General features: G+C 65.9%; 1 protein-coding gene and 1 long non-coding RNA gene across 2 annotated transcripts; one reads left to right on the forward strand and one right to left on the reverse strand.

The window, feature by feature from the left end:
- Nucleotides 1-324: 324 nt before the first annotated feature.
- Nucleotides 325-3,516, reverse strand: LOC112996725 (uncharacterized). Its single transcript, XR_003262525.2, has 3 exons — nt 3,359-3,516; nt 2,815-2,975; nt 325-806 (listed from the first exon to the last, which is right to left on the reverse strand). It is a non-coding gene; the product is annotated as an uncharacterized LOC112996725 (long non-coding RNA).
- A 6,934-nt stretch (nt 3,517-10,450) lies between these two features.
- ZNF703 (zinc finger protein 703) lies at nt 10,451-13,260 on the forward strand. The gene is made up of 2 exons (XM_064497748.1): nt 10,451-10,840; nt 11,276-13,260. The coding sequence occupies exons 1-2, from the start codon at nt 10,628-10,630 to the stop codon at nt 12,665-12,667; spliced, it is 1,605 nt and encodes a 534-aa protein (XP_064353818.1). The 5' UTR covers nt 10,451-10,627; the 3' UTR covers nt 12,668-13,260.
- Nucleotides 13,261-21,904: the final 8,644 nt, after the last annotated feature.

A 21,904-nucleotide genomic window follows, 5' to 3' on the forward strand; every position in this document is an offset into this window, starting at 1 on the left:
CCGATGGAAAGCCGGGCAGAAACGAGCTCGGGCTCCCCGTGCGCGGAGCATGGGAAAGGCGCCGGCCAGCCCTGCCGCGCGGGCGGAAAGGCAGGATAAACAGGTTTGGGGGTGGCAGGGAGCGGGAGCGGGAGCCGGAGCAGGGCAGGTCTGCCCCGGCGCAGTGCCACGCTCACGGCCCGGTCCCAGGACCTGCGCGGACCCTCGGGCCCCCCGGAGCCGGGCGAGGGCCTCGCCGCCCGGCCGCTGCCGCCCCCGCTCCGCATCTCGCCCGCGAGCTGGGACCCGCTGGCCACGTCGCCGTGCAAAGCCAGGAACTCAGAGCAATTTTAAATGAACTTTCAAAATGATGAACAAAGAGCCCGTGTCCGTGTTATACAGCAAATAAATCACACCAAAATGATAGTTGTAATTCCCAAAAGTACACAGAGAATTGATTTTCCTATGACATTTATCATGATAAACCGGTGCAGCAGCATGCAGGCACATCTTAAGTTGCAGCCAGTCGACTCCCTCCCATTTATCTCCCGGCCCATCTTCCCCGGCCGCGTCTGCACGCTTGCACAAGCGATCATCGCTGCTAAGGACAGCGGGCTGCGGGCCGCTTCCCTCCCGCCCTGCCGCGGCTGGGCTCGTCTGCTCGCCGCGGCCGGGCGAGACGTGGGTAGGAGGCCAGGAGCGTGTTCATCGCTTCCAAGGACGAGGCGCAGGCAGGGCTCCGCGGGCGGCGGGTCCCTCCGCAGCCGGGGCGAGGATGCGGCGATCCCGCCGGGCTGGACTGGGATCCTGCCCCGCGGCAGCTGACGCTGCGGACAAGGCCAAAGATGCACCAGGGCTTCCACCAGCTCTGCCCGGCCAGCGGAGCCGAACTCGGCCCGCGCAGCCAGGGACGTCCCGGTCCGCCCCACGGCTCGGCCCGATGCTGCCGCCGGCGCCTGGGAGCAGCCACGTTCCCAAGGGAGCCACCGGCGCCCCGGGACGTTTCAGCAAACCCGACTCCTGCCGCCGTTTGCAGTCCGATTTTCGAGCTGCTCCCCTCCCGCCCGCGTCCCGGCTTCGCCTTCGCCCCTTTATTTGTCTTGCTGCTGTTGCAGCGAAAATGTATTGGCTTTGCAGTTAGTGATTACACGTCATCACATACCCGATTTACAACCCCAGACCCCGAAGAACAGATGTAATAAAGCCAGGCCAGGAAACAGCGCTGTTATAAAACAGAGCAGTCAGCTCAGCTCAGCGGGCCTTGCATGTGCGCGGGAGGAAAAACGCTGCGGGCGGGGGGCGGGGGGGAGGGAGGGAGGGGGGGAGGGACCGGCCGCGCGGGGACCGGGGGGCAGCGGGGGCCGAGAGCCCGGCATCTCCTTATCGGAAAGTTCCTGTTTAATCACCCAGGGCAATGACATGCACCTCCGAGGGCTTCGCCGAGATAAGGGAAGGGGGATCAGTGATAAAGAGTTTTGAATTTAGCTTCCACAAAGAGCTCGGAGGAGCCCGCTGTTCCCGCTGGAGCGGCTGGGCTGCCGCATCCCGGCGCTGCCGTGGCATCCGGCACCGGTAAAGTGAGCGGCCAGCCTGGGAAAAGCGGTGGGAAAGGCGGTGGGATCCGGGGCCCCTGCGGTGCCGGTGCCGCTGGACACTGCGGATCCGGGGCCGGCTTGGCGCGGGGCGCTGCGGGATCGTGCCGCGCGGGTGCCGTGCCGTGCCGCGCCGTGCCGTGCTGTGCCGCGCCGTGCCGTGCCGCAGGCTGCTCTGCAAGGGAGAACGGCCCAAAGGACCACGGGAAAAGCCTGGGCCCCAGATCGCGGCGTAGTTTCGAAACTGATGCTATGCAAATCAGTTAGCTTAAAAAGCTAATCACTTCGAAAGGTCAAAACTCACATTCATAATCGGCCTAAACAAAAAGCTAATTAGAGGCCTTTTGTGTGTCTAAATGAGGCCGGAGAGTTCCCGGCGCTCCCGGGGGCCGAGCGATGCTCGGGAGGGCTCTTGGCAGGACCAGGTCTTCCGTGAGGTATTTACTAGTAAAACACTCTTGCAAAATGAATGGAAATAATGATACAGAAATGGCACCAGCCTCGAAACGCGTATTAGTGTAGCATTAAACTGCCATTACAGACCGAAGCATAAATCAGCACGAGGCCGGAGCCCGATGCTCTGGCAGGGCTGCAGCCGCCGGGGTTCGGAGCAGCCGGCTCTCGGCACCGGAGGGGCCGGGACACCGCGGTCCCCCAAGGCCCGTCTGGTGCATCCATAGGGCACATCCCGAAATGCACGGGGAGGTGCGTGCTGGCTGCTCCCCGGCTCGGCCCAGCTCAGTTCGGCTCGGCTCGGCTCGGCTCAGCTGAGTTCAGCCCGGCTCGGCTCAGTTGAACCCGGCTCAGCCAGGCCCGGCCCGTCGGCTCGGCCCAGCTGGCGGCAGCGCTGTCACTCCAGCTGCTGCGGAGCAGCGCGGTCCCGTTGCCAAGATATGGATTTGCTTTTAATAACAGTTAGTGCAAACATTGTAAATTTACTGCTGCTAGAGAGAGTTTTTGAAAACGTCCAACTCTGGCTATAATTTTTCAATCGCACCAGCTGTTTGTGCTCTGCTCATACCTGACACGCTGCTTTGAAATAGCAATCACTGTATTTATAAGAAGGGAAGGACTCATAAATATGTCAAGAGTGGAATATACAACGCCATATTTCACCATTTTCTATTTTAAAATTGTGAGTTATGGCTACAGAAATGTGGTCCCATTAAAGGTGATATGATGTATTTTGTGTCTTGTTCGGGAGCCCATCCATCACGGAGACAATAAAGAAAACCGCACTTACTTTTTTTCCCTGTCGTCTGTAATTTATGATGCCCAAAAAGCTGTAACCTTTTGGCAGGCTTTGCAGAAACTGCTGCACTGTTAGCAACTAAATAACCTTTTATAAGGTTTTAAATGTGTTGCTACAGTCTCAATGCACTTGCTGTATCGATCCAGAAGATCCTGCAAAAAAGAGGAAGGGAACATGATCTATAACAGGATCGATACCGGGATATAGATTGTTGAAAGATGCTTCTAATGATTTTTGCCAGCCGTCATCTTTCAGCGTGCCGCTCCCCATCTTTTAGGCCTCGCTCTCTGCTCAGATTAATTAACCTGGCTCGGCGCGCCGGGGGCGGCAGCACAGGCGCCGGCGCCCGCGACACGGCTCGCGGTTTTGCCCGCCGGCCGCAGCGGACCCCGTCGCGGGTTTCGGTCGCCGGCGCTTGGTGCCGGCTCCAGAAGCGCCCGGGGGCCGCGGTGCCGCCCCGCTCGCCGCCCCCCCGGCTCCCTCCCGCCGCCGTCGGCGCTTCCCCCCCCGCCGCAGCCACCGAACCGCTACTAACGCGATAAATAAGACGAGCGGGCGAGTTATTAAACGTGAAATACGCGGCGCCCTCCCCGAACGCGCTGCGCAGTTCATAAATACGACGGCTTAATTCCGCCTGTAATCCGGGCGGCCGACGGAGCGTTACGCGGCGCGCCGTTAATTGGAGTTGTTAACGAAGCTGGGGAGAGACGGTTATGCGCAGACTCTTACCCCGGGGGGGGCGGCGGGACGGCGGGAGGAACCGGCCCCGCCGCCGGCCGGAGCCATGAGAACGCAGTGCCCTTTGCTCCCGCTGGATCCCGTAAGCTTGTTCCACCCAGCGCGTTCTCCAGGAAATTCTGGTCTCTACCTTCGCGGGGCGGCCGCGGCGATCCGGAGCGCGGCAGACGCAGCTTCGTGTAGCCGTCGCGCTGCGCCGCGCGGGAAGGGGACCGCTGGCATCCGCCCGCACGCGGCACTAGCCGCTGCGTGACGCGGGGCGCGAGCGGGGTGCCGAAGCCGCGGCCGAGCCTTTGCAGGGCGCAGCGAAGGACCGCCCTGGCCGCGGCGCAGCAGCACGGTCGCGCTTCCAGGGCCGGGGCTGGTCCGAGCGGCAGCCCGCCGAGCGCGTCCTTGCAACGGCTTCCCGAGCGCCAGGACCGCGGGAGCAGGCGGCGGAGGCGCGGGGGTCCGGAGGCGAAGCGCGGCTCCCAGCACCGGCCGGAGCAGCAGCCGCGCGGCCGGGCCGATCCGCAGCGATTTGGGCCGAGAAGGTTGTAAATGAGGACGCAGGGAAAACAAATGATGCCAGAAGCGGGTGAAGGAAGTGTGGGAGCATTATGTATAATATTAAATTTAATGCTATTCCATTTTCCATCTCAGTTATTAAATTAACTGAGGACTATGCTTGCACTTAAAAGATTCCTGTCATATTTTATGCACACGATGATCTCAGAGTAATCATGCTCGAAATATGTCATGTTAAATTACAGATACCGATAAACCTTGCTTAAACCCAGCATTGATCATGCGTGGCAGGGCAACTCTGCCGGGCCGGGTCCCCCCGGGCTCGCGCCCCGGGACGGTGCTTTTCTCTGAGCGAGGCGCAGCTGGGGCGGCGGGGGCTTTTATACGCCCCGGGAGGGGGGCCGCAGCCTGCCTGGAGGCTGGGGGGGGGGCGGGGGCTCCTCGGGGCGGGCTTGCGGTACCCTGCGCCCTGCACGGCCCCGGGCACGGGGGAAATTCGGAGCCCTGCGGGTTGCCCGGGCGATGCGACTGTCCAGGAGACTCCTCTTCCTCGCTGGCGGCGTCGGGAGGCCGGTTCCTGCCGAACGGGACCTGGGAGTGAGGTACCTCGATTTGCCCCGCAGGGGGAAACTGAGGCAGAGCGGGCGGCACACGGGCACACGTGTGCCGTCACCAGACCCCGAGCGCCGTCCCGCCGGCCCCCCCGTGCCTCCCTCGTGACCGGGCACCCCGTGTTTCCAGCACCGCGACAGCCCTCGGCCGCGCACGGAGCCGTCACGAGCTGCGGCGGCCTCAAGGCTGCTCCCGCGGCGGCTTCGCGGGGGAGTTTGGTGTGAAACCACGCCGAAACGCGGCTCGTCCAGCCCGGCGGCGGGCAAGGCCTCTCCCGCGCCGCGAGCCGTGCAGCACGGGGCTGCAGCCGCAGCATCCCCGCGGCCGGCAGCTTGGCAGGGCGGCTCCGAGCGCGGCGGGAGCGCGAGGCCTTGCAGCGGGGCAGCGCGGTGCAACGCGGGATGCCCGGTGCCCGGGGGTGCCGGGGGGGTGCCGGGGGGGTGCCGGGGGGTGCCGGGGCGCAGGCGCGCGTGCCGCGGGGCCGCTTTCATCCTGCTCCAGGTGGCCGCGATCCAGCGCAGGATTTGCAGCGCCCTGACCCTGAGCTGTCGAGAGGGAACAGGCAGATTAATGGGGTGGGCGGGCGGGTGCAATAATCGTTTGTTTGATGTGACAAGCCTGATAGGCGTTGATTTACTTACAGACTGATAGGCTTTTAATTGAGCACCTCCGTCCCAGTCACATCAAAGGCGGAGGCTGACAAGGGGCCCCTTTCACCAAAAGCTCCCGGTGACTGACAGATCCTGGATGCTAATTCTGCTGCGGAGGGGGCCCTGCTTTTTCTCTTTCCTTTTCTTTTTTTTTTTTCTGCTCAGGATTGGCCAAGCCAGGCGTGGAAAAGGCCCCTTTGCTGCGGGGGGGCAGCCTCTCCCCCCCTCCCCATGCAACCGCTCCCGCGCTGCGGCCGGGCTCTCGCCAGCGTCCAAGCCGCGTTTGGGCAAGAAGCGGCGTTTTGCAAAAAAGTGGCCTTTCTGCAAAGCAGCAGTTCTGTGTTTTTTGGAGGCCCCCGGCCGCGGGGGTCACCCAGCCCGCTGCAGCGGGCGCCTGGCGGGTGCAGCCGGGCCTGGCCGAGCCCGGGGGGGGGCTCGAAGGCACCTTGAGCCCGTCCCCACTTTCCAGATTTAATTTTTTCCGAATTTAAGCAAACCCTGTTTCTGGGCCTGTCTGTATCAGATAATGCACAGAAGATGGTTTAAGCGGTGCAGAAAGCGGGAGGCAGAAGCCGGTGCAGGGCTGGTTTATGGCTGATTTTCGGTGCACCGCAGAGGCCAACCCCCCCCCCCCCCCCCAGCACGCTGCTTCGGTCTCTCCGCCAAGAAGCAGGTTTTGCAAATCAGCTGCGGATGGAGCAAGTCAGGCTGCAGCCCGTGTGCGGCCCAAACCGCGGCACTGGCCAGCCTGGGGAGAGACCCTGAGCCCCGGCTCCGGCGCGAGACGTACGGCTGATTATGTCCTTAATGGGAAACTTAGGAAAGTGGGTATAAATCACAGCGCTTTTATCCAACCTGCGGTGCAACGTTCGCCTGGGCCCCTGGGTTGGATTAGTTATGTATATTTATGTGTTAAAGTCTGATGTGTTTTTCAGTATCTAAATATAAATTATTTTTACTGTATCAATGATTAAATATTTTTCTTTGAGATCAGAGTCCAAAAAATAAATGTTTCTGAAAAGGCATTCAAAAAATTTAAAAGAAGGAAAAAATCCCTCTGAGAACCCCTTTTGTCATTTGCAACCAATAAAAATGCCTATTGTTATGAAGGGCTCATAAATAATCTGATTTTGGCATGCTTTCATACCATACAGAAAATGAATAAATTAAACTTGATTTACAGCCTTTTTCATTTTTACTAGAGCCGCTCCAAACATTTTATGTAACGTACGTGCCAGATGAGCTGCACCAAATGGTTCGAGGCTCTGGTACTGATATTATATAAATTAAGTTGTTTTAATTTGCATAGTTTAATTAACTAAGACTGGCAAAGAAAGAAGGAAAAGCAGAGGTAACAGTGTTTTTTTTCCTCCCGGGCCCGGCCCGGGCGCCGCACCCCATTCCGGGGCCTGCGCCTTCCCGGCGGGGGGGACCCCCCGCGCGGGGCCGGTCCCGGGGGACGTCGCGCGCCGCTCCGGTCGCCCTCCCGCTCTAGGGCCGGGTCACCGCGGCGGCGGGGCGATGCCGAGGGGACGGGCCCGTCCCGCAGAAGCACCTGGCGCCATCCCTGCCAACGAGCGCGTTCTCGCCTGGCCGTCGTTCTGCTCGGGACGGCGGAAAACTTCAAGATAAACAGGCAAAACCCCCTCTGAGCTGATGTCTCGGTGACCCGGTGTCAGCGCCGCCGGGCGTGAGCCGTCCCCGGAGCCGGGAGCAGCGCGCGATGCTCTCCTCCCCGTCGCGCGATCCGTCCCCGAGGCTCCCGCTCCGGGAAATGGCTTCGTTACAGCAGCCGCAGGAGGACCCCCTGGTTTGTCACTCGGAAGAACAGCTGCTAGTCACGCGTCGAGGGAATGGGGGGAATCTCACCTCTTTTTCTTTAATGTTCACGCCGTTCCTTAATGTTAATCGCTCTGCAGAGGGAGCGAGCGGCCGGGCTCTTCCATAAGTAACCGCCGCGCAGCGAGTATCGGTTAATATCCAAGTGTCTTCCTGCTTTTCCTGCTACATGATTGCTTTGGAAAGAAAGATTAATTCCAACTTTAAAAAAGAAAACACTATTTTTATCATTGCCAGAAGTCTATATGGGTTTAAAAAAGAAAAAGCGCTTGCTTGTCGTTTTACATCTTGCAATTTTGTCAGTTGTTTTAAAACATGTCTCCTGTAATAAATAAGATCATTTTTATGCACTTGTTCTGCAGTTAGAGGCGAGGCCGCAGCGGCACGGCGAGGGGGACGCGGCGGCGGGGAAAGCGCTGAGCTCGGCGCGTTTCCCTCCGCGGCGCCGCGGGAAGGGGCCGGGATGCCCGAGCCCGGAGCAGCGCGAGGCCGAGCCGCAGCCGGCAAAGCTCGCGACGCTGAGGGCGACCAGAGCACGTTGCAGAGCTGGTGCGGGCTTGTCTTCTGTTTGCGTTCACAAAAAATAGGGGTAGAAACACCGGCTCTGGGACCTGCGCGGCGGCGGACCAGGGGTTTTGCACTGCTACTTGCCACAGAAGCGGATAGGTAAAGAACGTGCTTGACTCCCCGGGAAAAACCCTTCCAACGCAATGTCTCGTTTACTTCTTTATCCCACGGTTTGCACGAGGCTACCTCGGAAAGCGCTGCGCTGGCAGGCGGCACCGCCGTCCTGTCCGTCCCACGCGACGCTTCCCGCGTTCGCGGCTCTGCAGACGGGCCCGTCGCGGAGGGAGCTTTTCCAGCAGTCCCCGCACATCACTCATTTCCTCGGTGGCTTTTTTCTTTTACTCTTTAGAAATACTGCTGTGTAGCCAGCGCGGTGGGCGCGCTCGGCGAGGAGCCTCGCCAGGGAGCAGTTACGGGCTGCTGGAAGATCCTAAATGCAAAGGAAAACCGAGTTCCCCGCTCGGCACGCAGGCTCTGCCGTCGGGGTCGCAGCTCCGCGTGTAAGCGCCAGCCAAAGCAGGGCTGCTCACGCGATCGCGAGCGCTCGGACGCCCCGTTCCCGGCGTCTCCCCATGGCCGGTGCCTCCCTCGGGAGACGAGAGCTCTTGGAACGCCGCCGGCTTGGGCAACCCTTGATCAGGGAGCAAAAGTACCATTAGTCGTTTTGGAAAGTCTTGGCCTAAGCGCTCCCAAAAGCGTCATCTTTGGGCTTTACTTTTGATTTTTTTGCAAAACATTTTGCTCCCCGTTTAGTGCTCCGGGCTATTTCCACTCGGCGAGGGGCTCCCGCTTTGCCTGAACGTCCCCTTCGAAGGGATGAGGTGGCTTATCGCAGCACTGAGCTGAAGACGGGAAAGTTTTATTTTCTCTCCCTCCGGTTACCGGGCTCCTTACCGAAAGCAGGACCGGCGCGGATGCAAAACCGAGGCCGTAAGCGGGGACAGCAACGCCCGCGACAGCGCAGCGCCGAGGAGGGATCACCGCTCGCTGCGACGGCGCCTCGTGGGGAAGCCGGGCCCGGCAAACGCCCGCTTCCACGCTCCGCCCGGGAGGAAAGCGGCCGCGCGCAAGGCCGGAGCTGGCCAGCCTCGTCGGGAAGGCTTTGCTCCCAGGGAAGATTTTTTTTCCCTATTTCCTCCGTACTTGAACGGCCCCTTTGAAAGGCAGCGTTTCCCTTCGCCTGCCGCTGCCGGCCCCGATCAGCCCCGCGGCCGTTTCGGGGGGCTCAGAGAGGCCGGGCCGGTGGGTCCAGCCGCTGCCGCGATCGATGGGGCTGGGGAGCCGGCGCAGCTTTCCCGAGCACACGGCTGCGCAGCGGACGCCGTAGGAGCTTAATAATAGCAATAACGTAATAGGCAGCAGCTGTCAGGGTTTAATATGATTAATTATACATGTCTGTCCCCCCCCGGCCCCCTCCAGGGAGGCGGGAGGACCCCGACAGCCCAGGGCGGCCGTGCCGAAGTGCCTGCCGCAGCCACGCATGGGAAAACGCCGGAACGCCGGGTATCCAGCACTGCGCACGTGTCCGTCCCGCGCAGCCGGGTTCCTGGCCTGCCCGCGTCCCGGGTAATTTGCTCCAGATAAGCCTCGGTTTTAGCAGCGCGGCGACGACGTCCCCCGCACGCGCTGCAGCCGCAGCTCGGCCCCGCGCGGAGCCGAAGCCCGGCCTCCCCGGCGCCGCACGGAAACACGAAACACCTAGCCAACGCTCACTGCTCCGGAAGCAGACGATGGTCTGTAGGAGCCAAGAGCGGCTGCTCCTCAAAGTCATTTGAACGGTGGCAATTGTGAAATGTGCAAACTAAAACTGTCTGGGCGCAAACTGGGTCGTCCCCCGCGCAGGCCGACGGCAGTGCTCCCCCGCCGGTCACGCCGTCGCTGCCCCGGTTTGCGCGGGAGGTTTCTCGGGAGCAGCAGGGCCGGCTGCGTGAGACAAACATCGAAAGCTGGGGAAAAGATCAGGTTTTCCAGGCAGCCCCGGGGGCAGCGCGGCAGAGAGCAGGGGCGCAGGGCTGGGCGCAGGGGGCACGGGCGTGCGGGGGGCGTGCGGGGGGTGTGCGGGGCCGCGGGCAGCAGCCGGACAGGGCAGCGGGTGCACGGCCTGGACTGGGTGCAGGGTGAGGCTGGGCACTGGAGCGCGGAGCTGGGCGCAGGGCACGCGGGCAGGGTTCGGGGTGCGTGGTGCACCGGCTGCACCGGGTGCGGGGCTGAGGCAGAGGCTGGGCGCAGGGTGCATGGGGCTGGGTGCAGGGGCTGGGGCAGGGCACGGGGCAAGCGCAGGGGCGTGAGAATGGGCACTGGGTGCGTGGGGCTGGGTGCAGGGCCCAGGGGCTGGTGCGGGGCCCAGGGGCTGGTGCGGGGCACACGGGGCTGAGCGCAGCGGCCGGTGCTGGGCGCAGGGGCTGGGTGCTGGGCAGCGGCGCTGGGCACTGCAGCTGGGTGCAGGCGCCGGGCGCAGCGCGCACAGCCCGGTCTGGGCGCCGCGCGGTGCCGGGCCGGGCCGGGCCGATCGGAACCGGGCCGAGCCGAGCCGAATCGAGCCGATCGGAGCCGAGCGGAGCCGAGCGGATCCGGAGCCCGCGGCCGTCCCCGGCACGGCAGCGGCAGCGGCAGCGGCGGCATCAGCAGCATCGGCATCGGCGGCGGCGGCGGCGGCGAGCCCCCCCCACCGGCGGCTCTCCCCGCCCCGGGGGCCCGGCCGGGCGCGGATTGGTGCGCGGCGCCGGCCCCCTCGGAGCGCGGCCGCCATCGGGGCTATTTGACGTGTCGGTGGGGAAGGGGAAGGGTTTCGTCTCGCCGGGGCCGCCGCCGCCGCCGCTCCGCCGCCCGCCCGGCCCGGCCCGGCCCCGCGCCGCGGAGCCCGGCGCGCCCGCCGCCGCCGCCCGCCCCAAATGAGCGGTGCCCCCGGCGGGCCCCGGCCGAGGACCCCGCCGAGCCGCGCCGCCGCGGGCGCCCCGTCGCCCCGGCCGCCCCCCGCCGACCCGCTGCGCCAGGCCAGCCGGCTGCCCATCCGCGTCCTGAAGATGCTCAGCGCCCACAGCGGCCACCTCCTGCACCCCGAGTACCTCCAGCCGCTCTCCTCCACGCCCGTCAGCCCCATCGAGGTGAGCGCCGGCCCCCCCGGCCCGACCCCCCCCGCCCGGCTCCCCCGCGCCGCGCCGCCGCCGCGGCTCCCGGCTCCCCCCGGCCCGCGCCCGGCTCCCCGGGCTGCCCCCCGCCCGCTCCCCGGCCCCCCCCCTCCCGGCTCCCCCCGGCCCGCGCCCGGCTCCCCGGGCTGCCCCCCGCCCGCTCCCCGGGCCCCCCCCCTCTCCCGGCTCCCCCCCGCCCGCGCCCCGACCCCCCCGGCGCCCCCCCCCGGCGCCCCCCCGGCTGCCGGCGCCCTCCCCGCGCGGTCCCTCCCCGCCCGGCGCGGCGCTGCCCGGCGCCCCGTTCCCCCCCCCACCTCCGTTCCCCCCCCCCGCGTTGCCCCGGGGCGGGTGGGGGGCCGGGGGCGCCGTCGGGGCCCCGCTGACGGCCGCCGCGCTCCGCTCCGCCCGCAGCTGGACGCCAAGAAGAGCCCGCTGGCGCTGCTGGCGCAGACCTGCTCGCAGATCGGCAAGCCGGACCCGCCGCCCGCCTCCAAGCTCAACGCCGTGGCCGCCGCCGCCGCCGCCGCTGCCGGGGGGCTGCCCGCCGCCGACAAGGAGCCCGCCGCCCGGCCCGCCGCCCTCAAGCCGCCCGGCGCCGCCGACGCGCCGCCCGACGACAAGTCCAGCTTCAAGCCCTACTCCAAGGGCGGCGGGGAGCCGCGCAAGGAGGGCGGCGCGGACAAGGCCGGCTTTCGGGTGCCCGGCGCCGCCGGCCCGCCGTTCCCCCCGCACGCCGCCGCCTCGCCCGGGGGCTCGCGCGGCGCCTCGCCGCAGCACGCCGACCCCAAGGGCGCCGAGGAGAAGAAGGAGGCCGAGGCGGGCAAGGGCGGCCCCGAGGCGGCGGGCGGGGGGCGCGGGGCCGCCGAGCCCGGGGCGCACGGCGAGCCGCCCTCGGGCCGCAAGTCGGAGCCGCCCGGCCTGCCGCCCGCCGGCCACGTGGCCCCCGTCTCGCCCTACAAGCCGGGCCACTCCGTCTTCCCGCTGCCGCCCTCCAGCATCGGCTACCACGGCTCCATCGTGGGCGCCTACGCCGGCTACCCCTCGCAGTTCGTGCCCGGCCTGGACCCCACCAAGCCGGGGCTGGTGGGCGGCCAGCTGCCCGGGGCGCTGGGGCTGCCGGGCAAGGCGCCCAGCTCCAGCCCGCTGACGGGCGCCTCGCCGCCCTCCTTCCTGCAGGGACTGTGCCGGGACCCGTACTGCCTGAGCTACCACGGCGCCTCGGCCCTGGGCTCCGGCGGCTGCTCCGGCTGCGCCCACGAGCCCGGCGGCCTCAAGGGCGGATACCCGCTGGTGTACCCCGCGCACCCGCTGCACTCGGTGCACACCACGCTCTCCTCCGGCGGCACCCCCAGCCTGCCCGGCCACCCCCTCTACACCTACGGCTTCGTGCTCCAGAACGAGCCCCTGCCCCACATATGCAACTGGGTGGCCGCCAGCGGACCCTGCGACAAGAGGTTTGCCACCTCGGAGGAGCTGCTCGCCCACCTACGGACCCACACGGCCCTGCCGGGGGCCGACAAACTCCTGGCGGGCTACCCGGCGGCGGGGCTGGGCTCGGGCGCCTCGTGCCACCTGCACCTGCCGCCCGCCGCCCCCGGCAGCCCCTCCGCGCTCCCCGGATCCCTGTCCTTGAGGAGTCCGCACACGTTGGGACTGAACAGGTACCACCCCTACGGCAAGAGCCCCTTGCCCGCGGCCGGCGCCCTGCCGGTGCCCTCCTTGCCCGCCGCCGGACCTTACTACTCCCCGTACGCGCTCTACGGCCAAAGACTAACGTCAGCTTCCGCGCTCGGATACCAGTAGCCGCCGCAGCCCCTTCCCCCCCTCCGGCCTCCCGAGCCCCCCGCCCTCCCGGGACTCTGTATTTATTTACTGTATGTTAGCTTAAAGCTGGGAATATAAGTGCATTAATACACCAATGGTATGCAAAAAGTCTGTGTCCAAAAAAAAAAGAAAAAAGAAAAAAAAACCTTTACTTTGCAGGTGTGGGGCTTTGATTTTTCCCTTCTGTTTCGTTTGGTTTTTTTTTTTTTCCTCCTCCCTTCTTAATTTCCCCCCGAGACATTCTTGCATGACTGTCGGCAAACAAAAAGACACGTTTCCCCCCCCCCCCCCCGCCCCGTTTATGCGTTTGGAGTTGCGTTTCTCTTCCTTTGTAAAGTTGACGGATGTATTTTATTTTATTTTATTTTTTTTAACGTGTTTCGGGGCGGGGGGGCTCCGGGAGGAAGGAAGGGCCAAGGCCGAGGCCCGAGGACGCCGGCGGCTGCGGGACCGGGGCCGGGGCCGGTGGGTCGCGGCCCCCCGGCGAGCAGCGAGCGCGGTCCCCGCCGGCCGGCGCCGAGCAGCGAGCGGCCCGGTAAGTCGTATTTTGTTAATAAATGAACTTGCCTATAGCCCGCCTGTGCCGTGTGCTCTCTCCGCGCCCCCCCCGCGGCCCCGGGGGCTCCGCCGGGCCGGGCTCCGCCGCGCCGGCGGCCTCCGAGCACCATCTAGCGGCGGCCGGGCCGGGCCGGGCCGGCGGCTCCCGGGGCGGGGGGCGGCGCGGCCCCCCCGGCGGCGGTGCCGGTGCCGGTGCCGGTGCCGGTGCCGGTGCCGGTGCCGGTGCCGGTGGCGGCTCCGGCCGGGTCGCGCCCTCGGGGCGGCGGCGGCGGCCCCGGCTGCCCGGTCCGGTCCGGTCCGTGCGGTGCTGCGGGGCGCCGGGGGGGGCCGGCGGGGAAGGTTCGAGAAGGCGTTTGAGCCGAGCGCGGTGCGGATGCGGAGAGCCCGCGTCCCCGGGATGCTCGCGCGCGGAGCCGAGCGCGGTGCGGATGCGGAGAGCCCGCGTCCCCCGGGATGCTCGTGGAGCCGAGCGCGGTGCGGATGCGGAGAGCCCGCGTCCCCGGGATGCTCGCGGTCCTGCGCGCTGCAGCACAGGGAGCGCGGGGCTTCGCAGCTGCGGCTGCACCGCCGGCGGGACCCCGGTCCTGCCGGCACCAGGCGCTGACACCGGCTGTTGTCCCCCTCCATCCCGCCTTTTGCTGCCCGTGCAGGGAGGGCGCAGCCGGGCTGGATGCGCGGCTCCACAGGCGGCCTTGCTGCCGGCCCGTTGGCAGGAGCACCGCGAGCTGCCGGCCGGCACGTCTGCGCGGGAGCCGGGTGCCGCACTGCCGCCGCGGGGTCCCTCCGGCTGCCTCCCCGCTCCCTCCCCGAGCGCCTCGCGCGCCCGCTGCTCTGTGGCTTTTCCGCCCGCCGGTGCTTTGCTGCTGTTGCATTTGGGCGAGTCGTGCTGCCGATGCCGGCGAGCCGCCTGCGTCCCGCGCTGCAGCGCCCGGGTGTCCTGCGAGCTGCAAAACCGACCCGGGACGCGTTTTGCCGACGCGGTGTTCGGTCTGCTGCGGGCGCCGGGGCACGGGCACGCGGCCATCCCCGTGGTCCCGCGGCGAGCCGCCGGCCGGGAGCGGGGCCGGGTCCTCCGCAGGGCTGCGGCTCCCCCTCGCCTGGCTGGGCCCCGCGGGCTGCCGCGGCGGGATTTCTTCCCCTCCCTGCGGACTGCAGCGCTGGGCCGGGACGTGCAGACGCTGCGCGGCACCAGCCGACCGCGGCCGACGCGCCGGGCCGTTATCTGCTCGGAGATGATTGTGGTGCCGATATATTAAATAACTCCCGAGCGAATGTGTGCCCAGGTTGCTGCAGGATTCATTTTGTAATAAGAGCGCTGGGATGCACTTTATTAATCATTCTGTCTAACAACCTGCACTCCACAGTTTCGGTTTGATTTGATTCAGTCCTGTCTCTCTGCAAAATATATGGCTGAGTGGGTCGGATAATGTATGGCTTAATTTAGAGTTGTATGGCTTTGGATTACCATTTTCATAATGTGCCGTGCATTAATGTGTTGCATCATTTATACAGAGAAAAACGTGCGAGGTTGCAGACCTCTCCGGGAAGGAAAAGGTGCCGGGGGGGCGGAGGGGGCGAGCCGGGGTGCTCGGGGCGCGCTGGCCGGGCCCCCCCGGGCGGCTCCGGGGTCCGCGCGGGAGCGGGTGCCGGGGCCGTGCCGGCGCGCTCCCCTCCGCGTTGCCCAACGGCAGTGTCTGCCGCCGGCGCCGGCTTGCGGGAGGCCGCCGGCGGTTGCCTCGCAGGTGACCCTGGTCCCAGCGCTCTCCCGCGGCCGCCTGTAATAACACCAGCTGTCAGTTACCGCCGCTCTGACCGGGGAGGAAAAAGCACTGATTATCCAAATACAGTCATTAAAGGGGAAATGTGTTTTTAGGACTGTCAGAGTGATTAATGAGGGTTAGCAATCCTTGCAAATGCACTTGTTTAGTCTAACTGGCAGCCTCTCTTTTCCTATTGATTTATTGCGGCAGTTGCCTGGGCCGCGGCGCGCGCGGAGGCAGTCGGGACGCTCACGGCTGCTCGGCGAACGGCGGCGGGGCCGCGCCGCCCCTCCGCGCCCGGGGCCGGCGAACAAAGGCCGCATTGTACCGCGCGCCGGGGCCGCGGCTCCGCCGGCTGCCTGCCCGCAAACGCCCGCCTCCGCGGGGCTCGAGGCCCACCCGGCCGCGGGCGAGCCGCCGGCCCGATAAACGAGGGAGGGCAAGTGCGAGGCCGCTTTTCGCTGGTGCTTTCCTCCCCCTCCTGCCCGCGAGTCCCCGGTGTCTCTCGGCAGCGCTGCGCCGCGACGGGCGCCCGGCACTGGGTCCGCATGGGTGCCGCGAGGTCGGGGCGCCGCGGCCGGAGCAGCGAGCGAGGCGGCGCACGAGGAGTTTCTTAGCGGCACAAAGCAGCTTTTCTCTCCCGCCAGCCCTGGCCGAGGCCCTGGAGAGCGCGGGCTCCGCGTGTGCCCGCAGCGCAGCGGTGCGGGTGTCCCCGGCAGGCAGAGCTTCGGCTCAGGGGATGCTCGGTGCCAAACGGGGTGAAACCGGAGTGGGACCGGGACCAGCAACGCGCAGCCATGCGGTGGAGCGACGCAGCGAAGGGGACCTGCGGGAGTGTCCTGCTGCGGGAGCGTCCTGCTGCGGCGACGCCGGGTGCAATGCACCGAGCGGGACCTGCGGGAGCATCCTGCTGCAGCGATGCCGGGCACGATGCACCGAGCGGGACCGGTGGATACGCTCTGCTGCTGCGACACTGGGCGCGATGCACCGAGCGGGACATGCGGGAGTGCCCTGCTGCGGTGATGCCGGGCGCGATGCACCAAAGGGGACCTGTGGATACGCTCTGCTGCGGTGATGCCGGGCGCGATGCACCGAGTGGGACCCATGGGAGCTCCCTGCTGCGGCGACGCCGGGCGCGATGCACCGAGTGGGACCCGCGGATACACCTCGCTGCCGTGACGCCGGGCGGACGGGTGCCCCGATTTTTGGCGGTCTCCAGGGTCACCCCACGGGCAGCGCCAGCAGGCACCAGGCCTCGTGCCGCGAGGGCCGGGCTGGTCCCCGCTCCGCCCGGTCGCTGCCGGTGCCGCTGCGGCCGTCCCCGCAAAGCGCCGCCCCCTCGCCGGGCTCTCCCGGGAGCGCTCGGGTACCGCTCGCCGCCGTGACGCAGGGTTAATAGTTATCTGTTTATTATCGTGATGAATAACGGACGAGTCGTAATGCTGTATACACAAGCGTTTCGGCTAAGCGCCCGCCGGAGAGCAGGGGGGAGACGCCGGGAGCTCCGGAGCGTGTTCCTTCGGCTCAGCGCAGCCCCGCTCCCAGCACCAGCCCGTTTCCCAGACCGCAGCGTCCTCCAGCGTTGCACTTGTGCAGACTTCACTGCCACGACTTCAGTCCGCCGCAAGGACAGACGGCGGGACACCACGAGGACGGACGGCAGGATGCTGCTGCGAGGGGCTCAGCGGGGCCGGGAGGCGAGCGGAGGACGCACGCAGCATCCCGGCAGCCGCGGAGCATCCTCGGCAGCTTCGAGCAGCGTCATCGCGCCGCCCGCCCCGCGGCCTCCTGCCTCCCGGATCCGTCGCCGCGGCGGGGAGGAGAGGCCGCTGCCATGAGGAAAAGCGGATCGGGAGCCCGGGGGGTTAAAGCCGCTCTCGGAGCAGCCCCGCGGTGGGAGGCTCCGGGGAGGGAGCAGGACTTCGCCGCCGCAGCCTGGAGAAGCGAGGAGAGACCTCGGGTCCTTGTGGTGTTCACGGCGTTTCTTGGGCTGTGACTGCGTTTTCTATTAGGAGCAACGGCTCCGGGACCGGCTGCTCGGGGTGTGTCCCACCGGCTCCTCCAGCTGCAGAAACGCGTTGTGCCCTTGATTGCTGCTTTGATAATTCCCAAACTTTTATGGCTTACATAAACCGGTGCAGCGTCGGCGCGCAGACGGGGACCCTGCTGCACGCACTAATTGATTCGAGCGCCTGCCGCCGCCGTGCGAATCTGCTGCTCGGCTGATAAATCTCCCTTCCACCCCCGGCTTCTCCGTGGAGCGCTAAGCAACAAGCAAACCCTGCCTTGTTCGGGGCTTTTCCCCAGGGAAAACTGCAGGAAAAGCACCAGGTTGTGGCAAGGTTGGCAGTCAGCTGCTTTGGAGCCGCGTTACCGTGCTCACCGCTCGTCCTGCGTGTGAAGAAAGAGCCCGCGGCCCTTGCAGCTGGAGAGCACGCGCGCAGCGTTGGGCCTGTTGTGTTATTTTGGGGGTCTGACTCATGCTGCTCGAACGCCCGAGGCTGGCACGCAGCAGCGTGCTCGCCACGCGCTCGCACCGGCCCCGGGGACGCCCCGCCTGCCGCAGCGCCGGGGCTCGGCGCGGGAGGAGGAGGCACGTCCGCTTGCGCCATGCCCCGTCTGCCGCCCTGCGCGTTGCTGGTGTGATGCCGTACCGCGTGTCCCGCGCCGCACGCAGCTCGCACGCTGCTCGCCCTGCACGGGTTCCCACGCTGCATGCGTGCACGCTGCTCGCCCTGCACGGGTTCCCACGCTGCACGCTGCATGCATGCTGCTCACGCTGCGTGGTTTCGCATGCTGCATGTGTGCACGCTCGCCCTGCACGGGTTCCCACGCTGCATGCGCGCACGCTGCTCGCCCTGCACGGGTTCCCACGCTGCACGCTGCATGCATGCTGCTCGCCCTGCATGGTTTCCCACGCTGCATGCATGCACGCTGGCCCTGCACGGGTTCCCACGCTGCATGCACGCTGCTCGCCCTGCACGGGTTCCCACGCTGCACGCCGCATGCATGCTGCTCCCTGCTCCGTCCCCGTGCCACCCCCCGGCACCCGCGCCCCTCGCCAGCCCGGCGCGCTCATCCCGGTGCTCTGCCGCCCTCCCACCCCGGCACCGCAGCCCGCGGCCCCTCCGTCCGCCCCGTAGGTCCGAGCGGAGCCGGCGACGCCGTCGGGCCCCGCGCACAGAGCGGCCTTGTGCGCCGGAGCCCCAGATGGAGGAGGCGCTGCGAGAAGGGCCCGGCGCGCTTTCAGCTCTGTTTTGGGTGAAAACACGCCTTGAAAGATCCTGAAAGGAGCTGGCAGCCTGGCCGTGGGGATGATTAATGAGGGCTGGCTCCGCCGGGCGGATCGCTGGCGGTGCCAGCGGCGGCCGGTCCAGCGGCCCCGAGCGCGCGGCCCCCCCGCCGCCCCCCGCCTTCCCGGAAACGCGCCCGCGCGGCAGGCCCCGCATATGGAAAAAGTTAAATATAAATTACTGCTGAAAGAGGCCTCGCTGAGCGGAGTTGCTTGAAGATGTTTATGGATTCAGAAACACGGGCCTGCATATGTATTTAGGGATGACAGATGTGATCCAATAAGTCAAGAATTTCTCCGTGGGCTGAGGCAGCACCGGGGCCGCGCGGCGCTCGGCGGGGCTCGCCGCCGCTGCAGCGCCGTAAATCTGCGGGACGGGCTCCTTTTTCCTCCTTTTGGGCAGGTCGGGGTTTATTTTTGTTTTTTCCAGGGTCCGGCCAAGCGGCTCCCTGTGCCGGCGGGGACGTGGCTGCTCGCCCAGCGCTCTCGGGCCGCCATCCCGGCCAGCCGGGCACGGCCCCCGCTCGCCCAGGACCCGCTTTCCGCCCCCGGCCCGCGTCGGCTTCGGAGCCGCGATTCCCCGCGGCGCAGCCGGGACCCTCGGAGCCACGGCGGTGCCGGAGCCTCCCGCGGGAACGCCGGGGCTGGGGTTCCCACGCGCCGGCCTGGCGGGAGCCTCCCGCGGGGCAGCGCCCGGCCGGCCCCGTTCCTTCGCCCCGGTTTCAGCCGTTAGCGGCGCTTGGCCGGGACGCGGGGGCAGCTAATGAGGGACCCAGTTTATTGCGGTTTGATTTTTCTGTTAAAACAATACAATAAAACAAATGCGCTTGGAAAGCTGGTCTGTGTTTGTCCACAGGAGATTTACTGCTCTGGAGGCTCGCGGAGGGCGCAGCCTTCCCTCCCCTCCCCTCTTGGAGCGGGTCGTCCTGCGGCGTTCGAGGGCTCTGGAGCTGTGATTTATTTGCAGGGAGAAGCCGGGGAAATCCAGCTATCCGTTCCCTGGCGCGGATCACGGTGCCGCCCCGGCCGGGGGAGCGCGTCCGCGCCTCCTCCGCGGATTTGCCCTGCCGGGTCGTGGACGCCGGTTCTGCAGAGCGATCCCGGCTCCCGCGCGTGCTCGCGGAAAATCCGCCTTCCTCCCCGGCTGCGCCGCGCTTTCGGAACGCCATTAATCATTTTCCTTTAAAAAACCAGCACCGGGGGTGGAAGCGTCGCTCCGTTATTCGCTGGGAAGGTGACGTGGCCCCTTCCCGGCGCGGGGGCTCTTCCCGGCGGAGCGCGCGCCCGCGGGGGACGTTCCCCCCACGGCCCCTCGCGCGGGACGAGCCTGCGCCGGCGGCGGGGCCCCCCGAGCCCTTCCCGGCGCGGGGCTGTCAGCGGGTGATTAATGGCCAGCGCCGGAGCCCGGCCGGGGCTGCCAAGCGCCGCATTGTTAGCGGTGACACGTAACGAGCCCGGACATACTTTAACACAATTCCGCACCGTAATCTGCAAATAGCGCTCGATAGACTTAATTTGTTAAGTGTTTTTCTCCCCCTCCCTCCCTCCCTCCCTCTCCCCACCTCTTCCCTTTCCCAGCCGGCGCGCAGGGACCGGCCGAGGGGCCGCATTGCCGGCGCCCCGCAGAAATGGCCTTTTTGGTGTGTTTCCGCGCGGTGCAATTCCAGTGCGCTGCACCGTGGACCTGCCCCGACCGTCGCCCCTCCGGCCGTGCACGCGGGCCGCCTCGCCCCGAGGGGGATCACGGCACGGGGTCGGGATCACGGCATGGGATCAGGATTGCACCACGGGGTCGGGATCGCGGCACAGGGTCGGGATCACGGCATGGGATCAGGATTGCACCACGGGGTCGGGATCACGGCATGGGATCAGGATTGCAGCACGGGGTTGGGATCATGGCATGGGATCAGGATTGCAGCACGGGGTTGGGATTGCAGCACAGGGTAGGGATCATGGCACAGGGTCAGGATCACTGCAGGGGGCTGGGATTGCGGCACGGGATTGGGATTGCCGCAGGGGATCAGGATCATGGCACAGGGTCAGGATTGCCGCACAGGGTCGGGATCGCTGCAGGGAGTCGGGATCGCTGCAGAGGGTCAGGATCGCAGCATGGGATGAGGATCACGGCACGGCGTCGGGATTTGCAGCTGAGCAGGGGAGAGGCCAGCAGTGTCCCCCAGAGCTTCACCCCGGCTGGGTGCCGGCGCTCCGGGGGCACCGGGCGCCTTTTCCCGCAGCACCCCTGCGGGATGGGGCAGCGTGGGAGCACACGGCTCCGGCTCCCCGCGTCCCACCCGCTCGCTGCCCCCGCGCCGCGGGCAGCCCCGTCGGTGTTTTCCCCCTTTCCGCCGCGGCCGGAGCGGTCAGGCGGTGATCGGTGGCCAGCGGGCCGGGGCTGCGGCAACGACGGCGGCTAACGAGAGGAGACAGCGCTTCGCCGCCCGCCGTCGCCCACGGGGCGGGAGGGAGGGACGTCCCCGTCCCCGTCCATCCGCAGCCCCGCGGGCGCCGGGGTAAAGCACGGCGCTGCCTCGTGTTCCTGGCGCGGGGTCTGAAAGTAATGATTTTCTGGCGTTTTTTGCAGGTTTATTACGAGCACTACTTACCTCTGTGCTAGCGCACATCTTGATGCTGTTAAACACGTGGCCGCAGATGGTTTCCCGCTCAGGGTAACGACACGGCGCCGGCGTTACAAGCAAAGCCCGGCCTGCAGGCCAGCACACCCCGCATTTAAAAATCTATTACTTTTCAATATCGTGTGAATGCATTTTGCTTCAGCTCAGAGCAATTTCCTAGTTTACCCTTATTAAACTGCGAGGGGGCTGAGCAGAGGCTCGTGATTTATGAAACACATACTAGATTCATTAAAACCTTTAAAGATTTAATACATTTTATCAAGGCCTTAAATCTGGGCAAGCATTTTAAAAAAACCTAATACAGGGTGTATTTCATCTCTGGCACCCTTTTGTGCTTATTTAAGAGCTGTAAAATTTGGATTGACAAATATTGCAGATATTTCATTCTTTATTTCTAAACGGTGCTGAATCCTTCTGACAGGCTTGTTATATATAACCCTAGGAGATCTATCAAGTGTAAAGATCAAATTATTCTATATTGACATTTTATATGTCTCTCCTATGTTTTTAAAGTCCCCTTCAACAATTATAGATGCAGAAGATTTAATATATTTTTGCACGGTCTGTCACTTTTCCGATTATTGCTCCTCTGTCTGGGCCAAACACACATCCAAATAGGGAACAGATTTTTTTAAATCGCCGGCAGCCCCGTCGAGCCGGGCGGAGAGGCCGCGGTGGGGCACAGCAGCGCATCCCCGCACCCAGGGCCGGGGCGTCCCGTGGAGCACGGTGCGGGTGTGCGAGCGAGGGGTCAGTACAGGGGAGAACCAGGCCTTGGAGCCCATCTCGGGGCACTGGGGACAGGGCATGGTGGCTTGTCCTCGCACCCAGGGCCAGGACAACTCGTGGGGCGTGGGGCACGGTTCCCGTGTGCGAGCGAGGGGTCAGTGCAGGGGAGAACGGGGCTTTGGGGCACATTTTGGGGCACTGTGCATGGGGCGAGGTGGCCAGGGACCCGCAGCTGGCCCGC

The sequence above is a fragment of the Dromaius novaehollandiae genome, chromosome 26 (assembly GCF_036370855.1).
Source record: "Dromaius novaehollandiae isolate bDroNov1 chromosome 26, bDroNov1.hap1, whole genome shotgun sequence".
Lineage (NCBI taxonomy): Eukaryota > Metazoa > Chordata > Aves > Casuariiformes > Dromaiidae > Dromaius > Dromaius novaehollandiae.

Excerpts from the sequence above, each read along its gene's own strand:
- ZNF703 (XM_064497748.1), top strand. The coding sequence starts at position 10,628 with ATGAGCGGTGCCCCCGGCGGGCCCCGGCCGAGGACCCCGCCGAGCCGC. Across the intron at positions 10,841-11,275 it reads CGCCCGTCAGCCCCATCGAG|CTGGACGCCAAGAAGAGCCC; the intron begins GTGAGCGCCGGC and ends CTCCGCCCGCAG.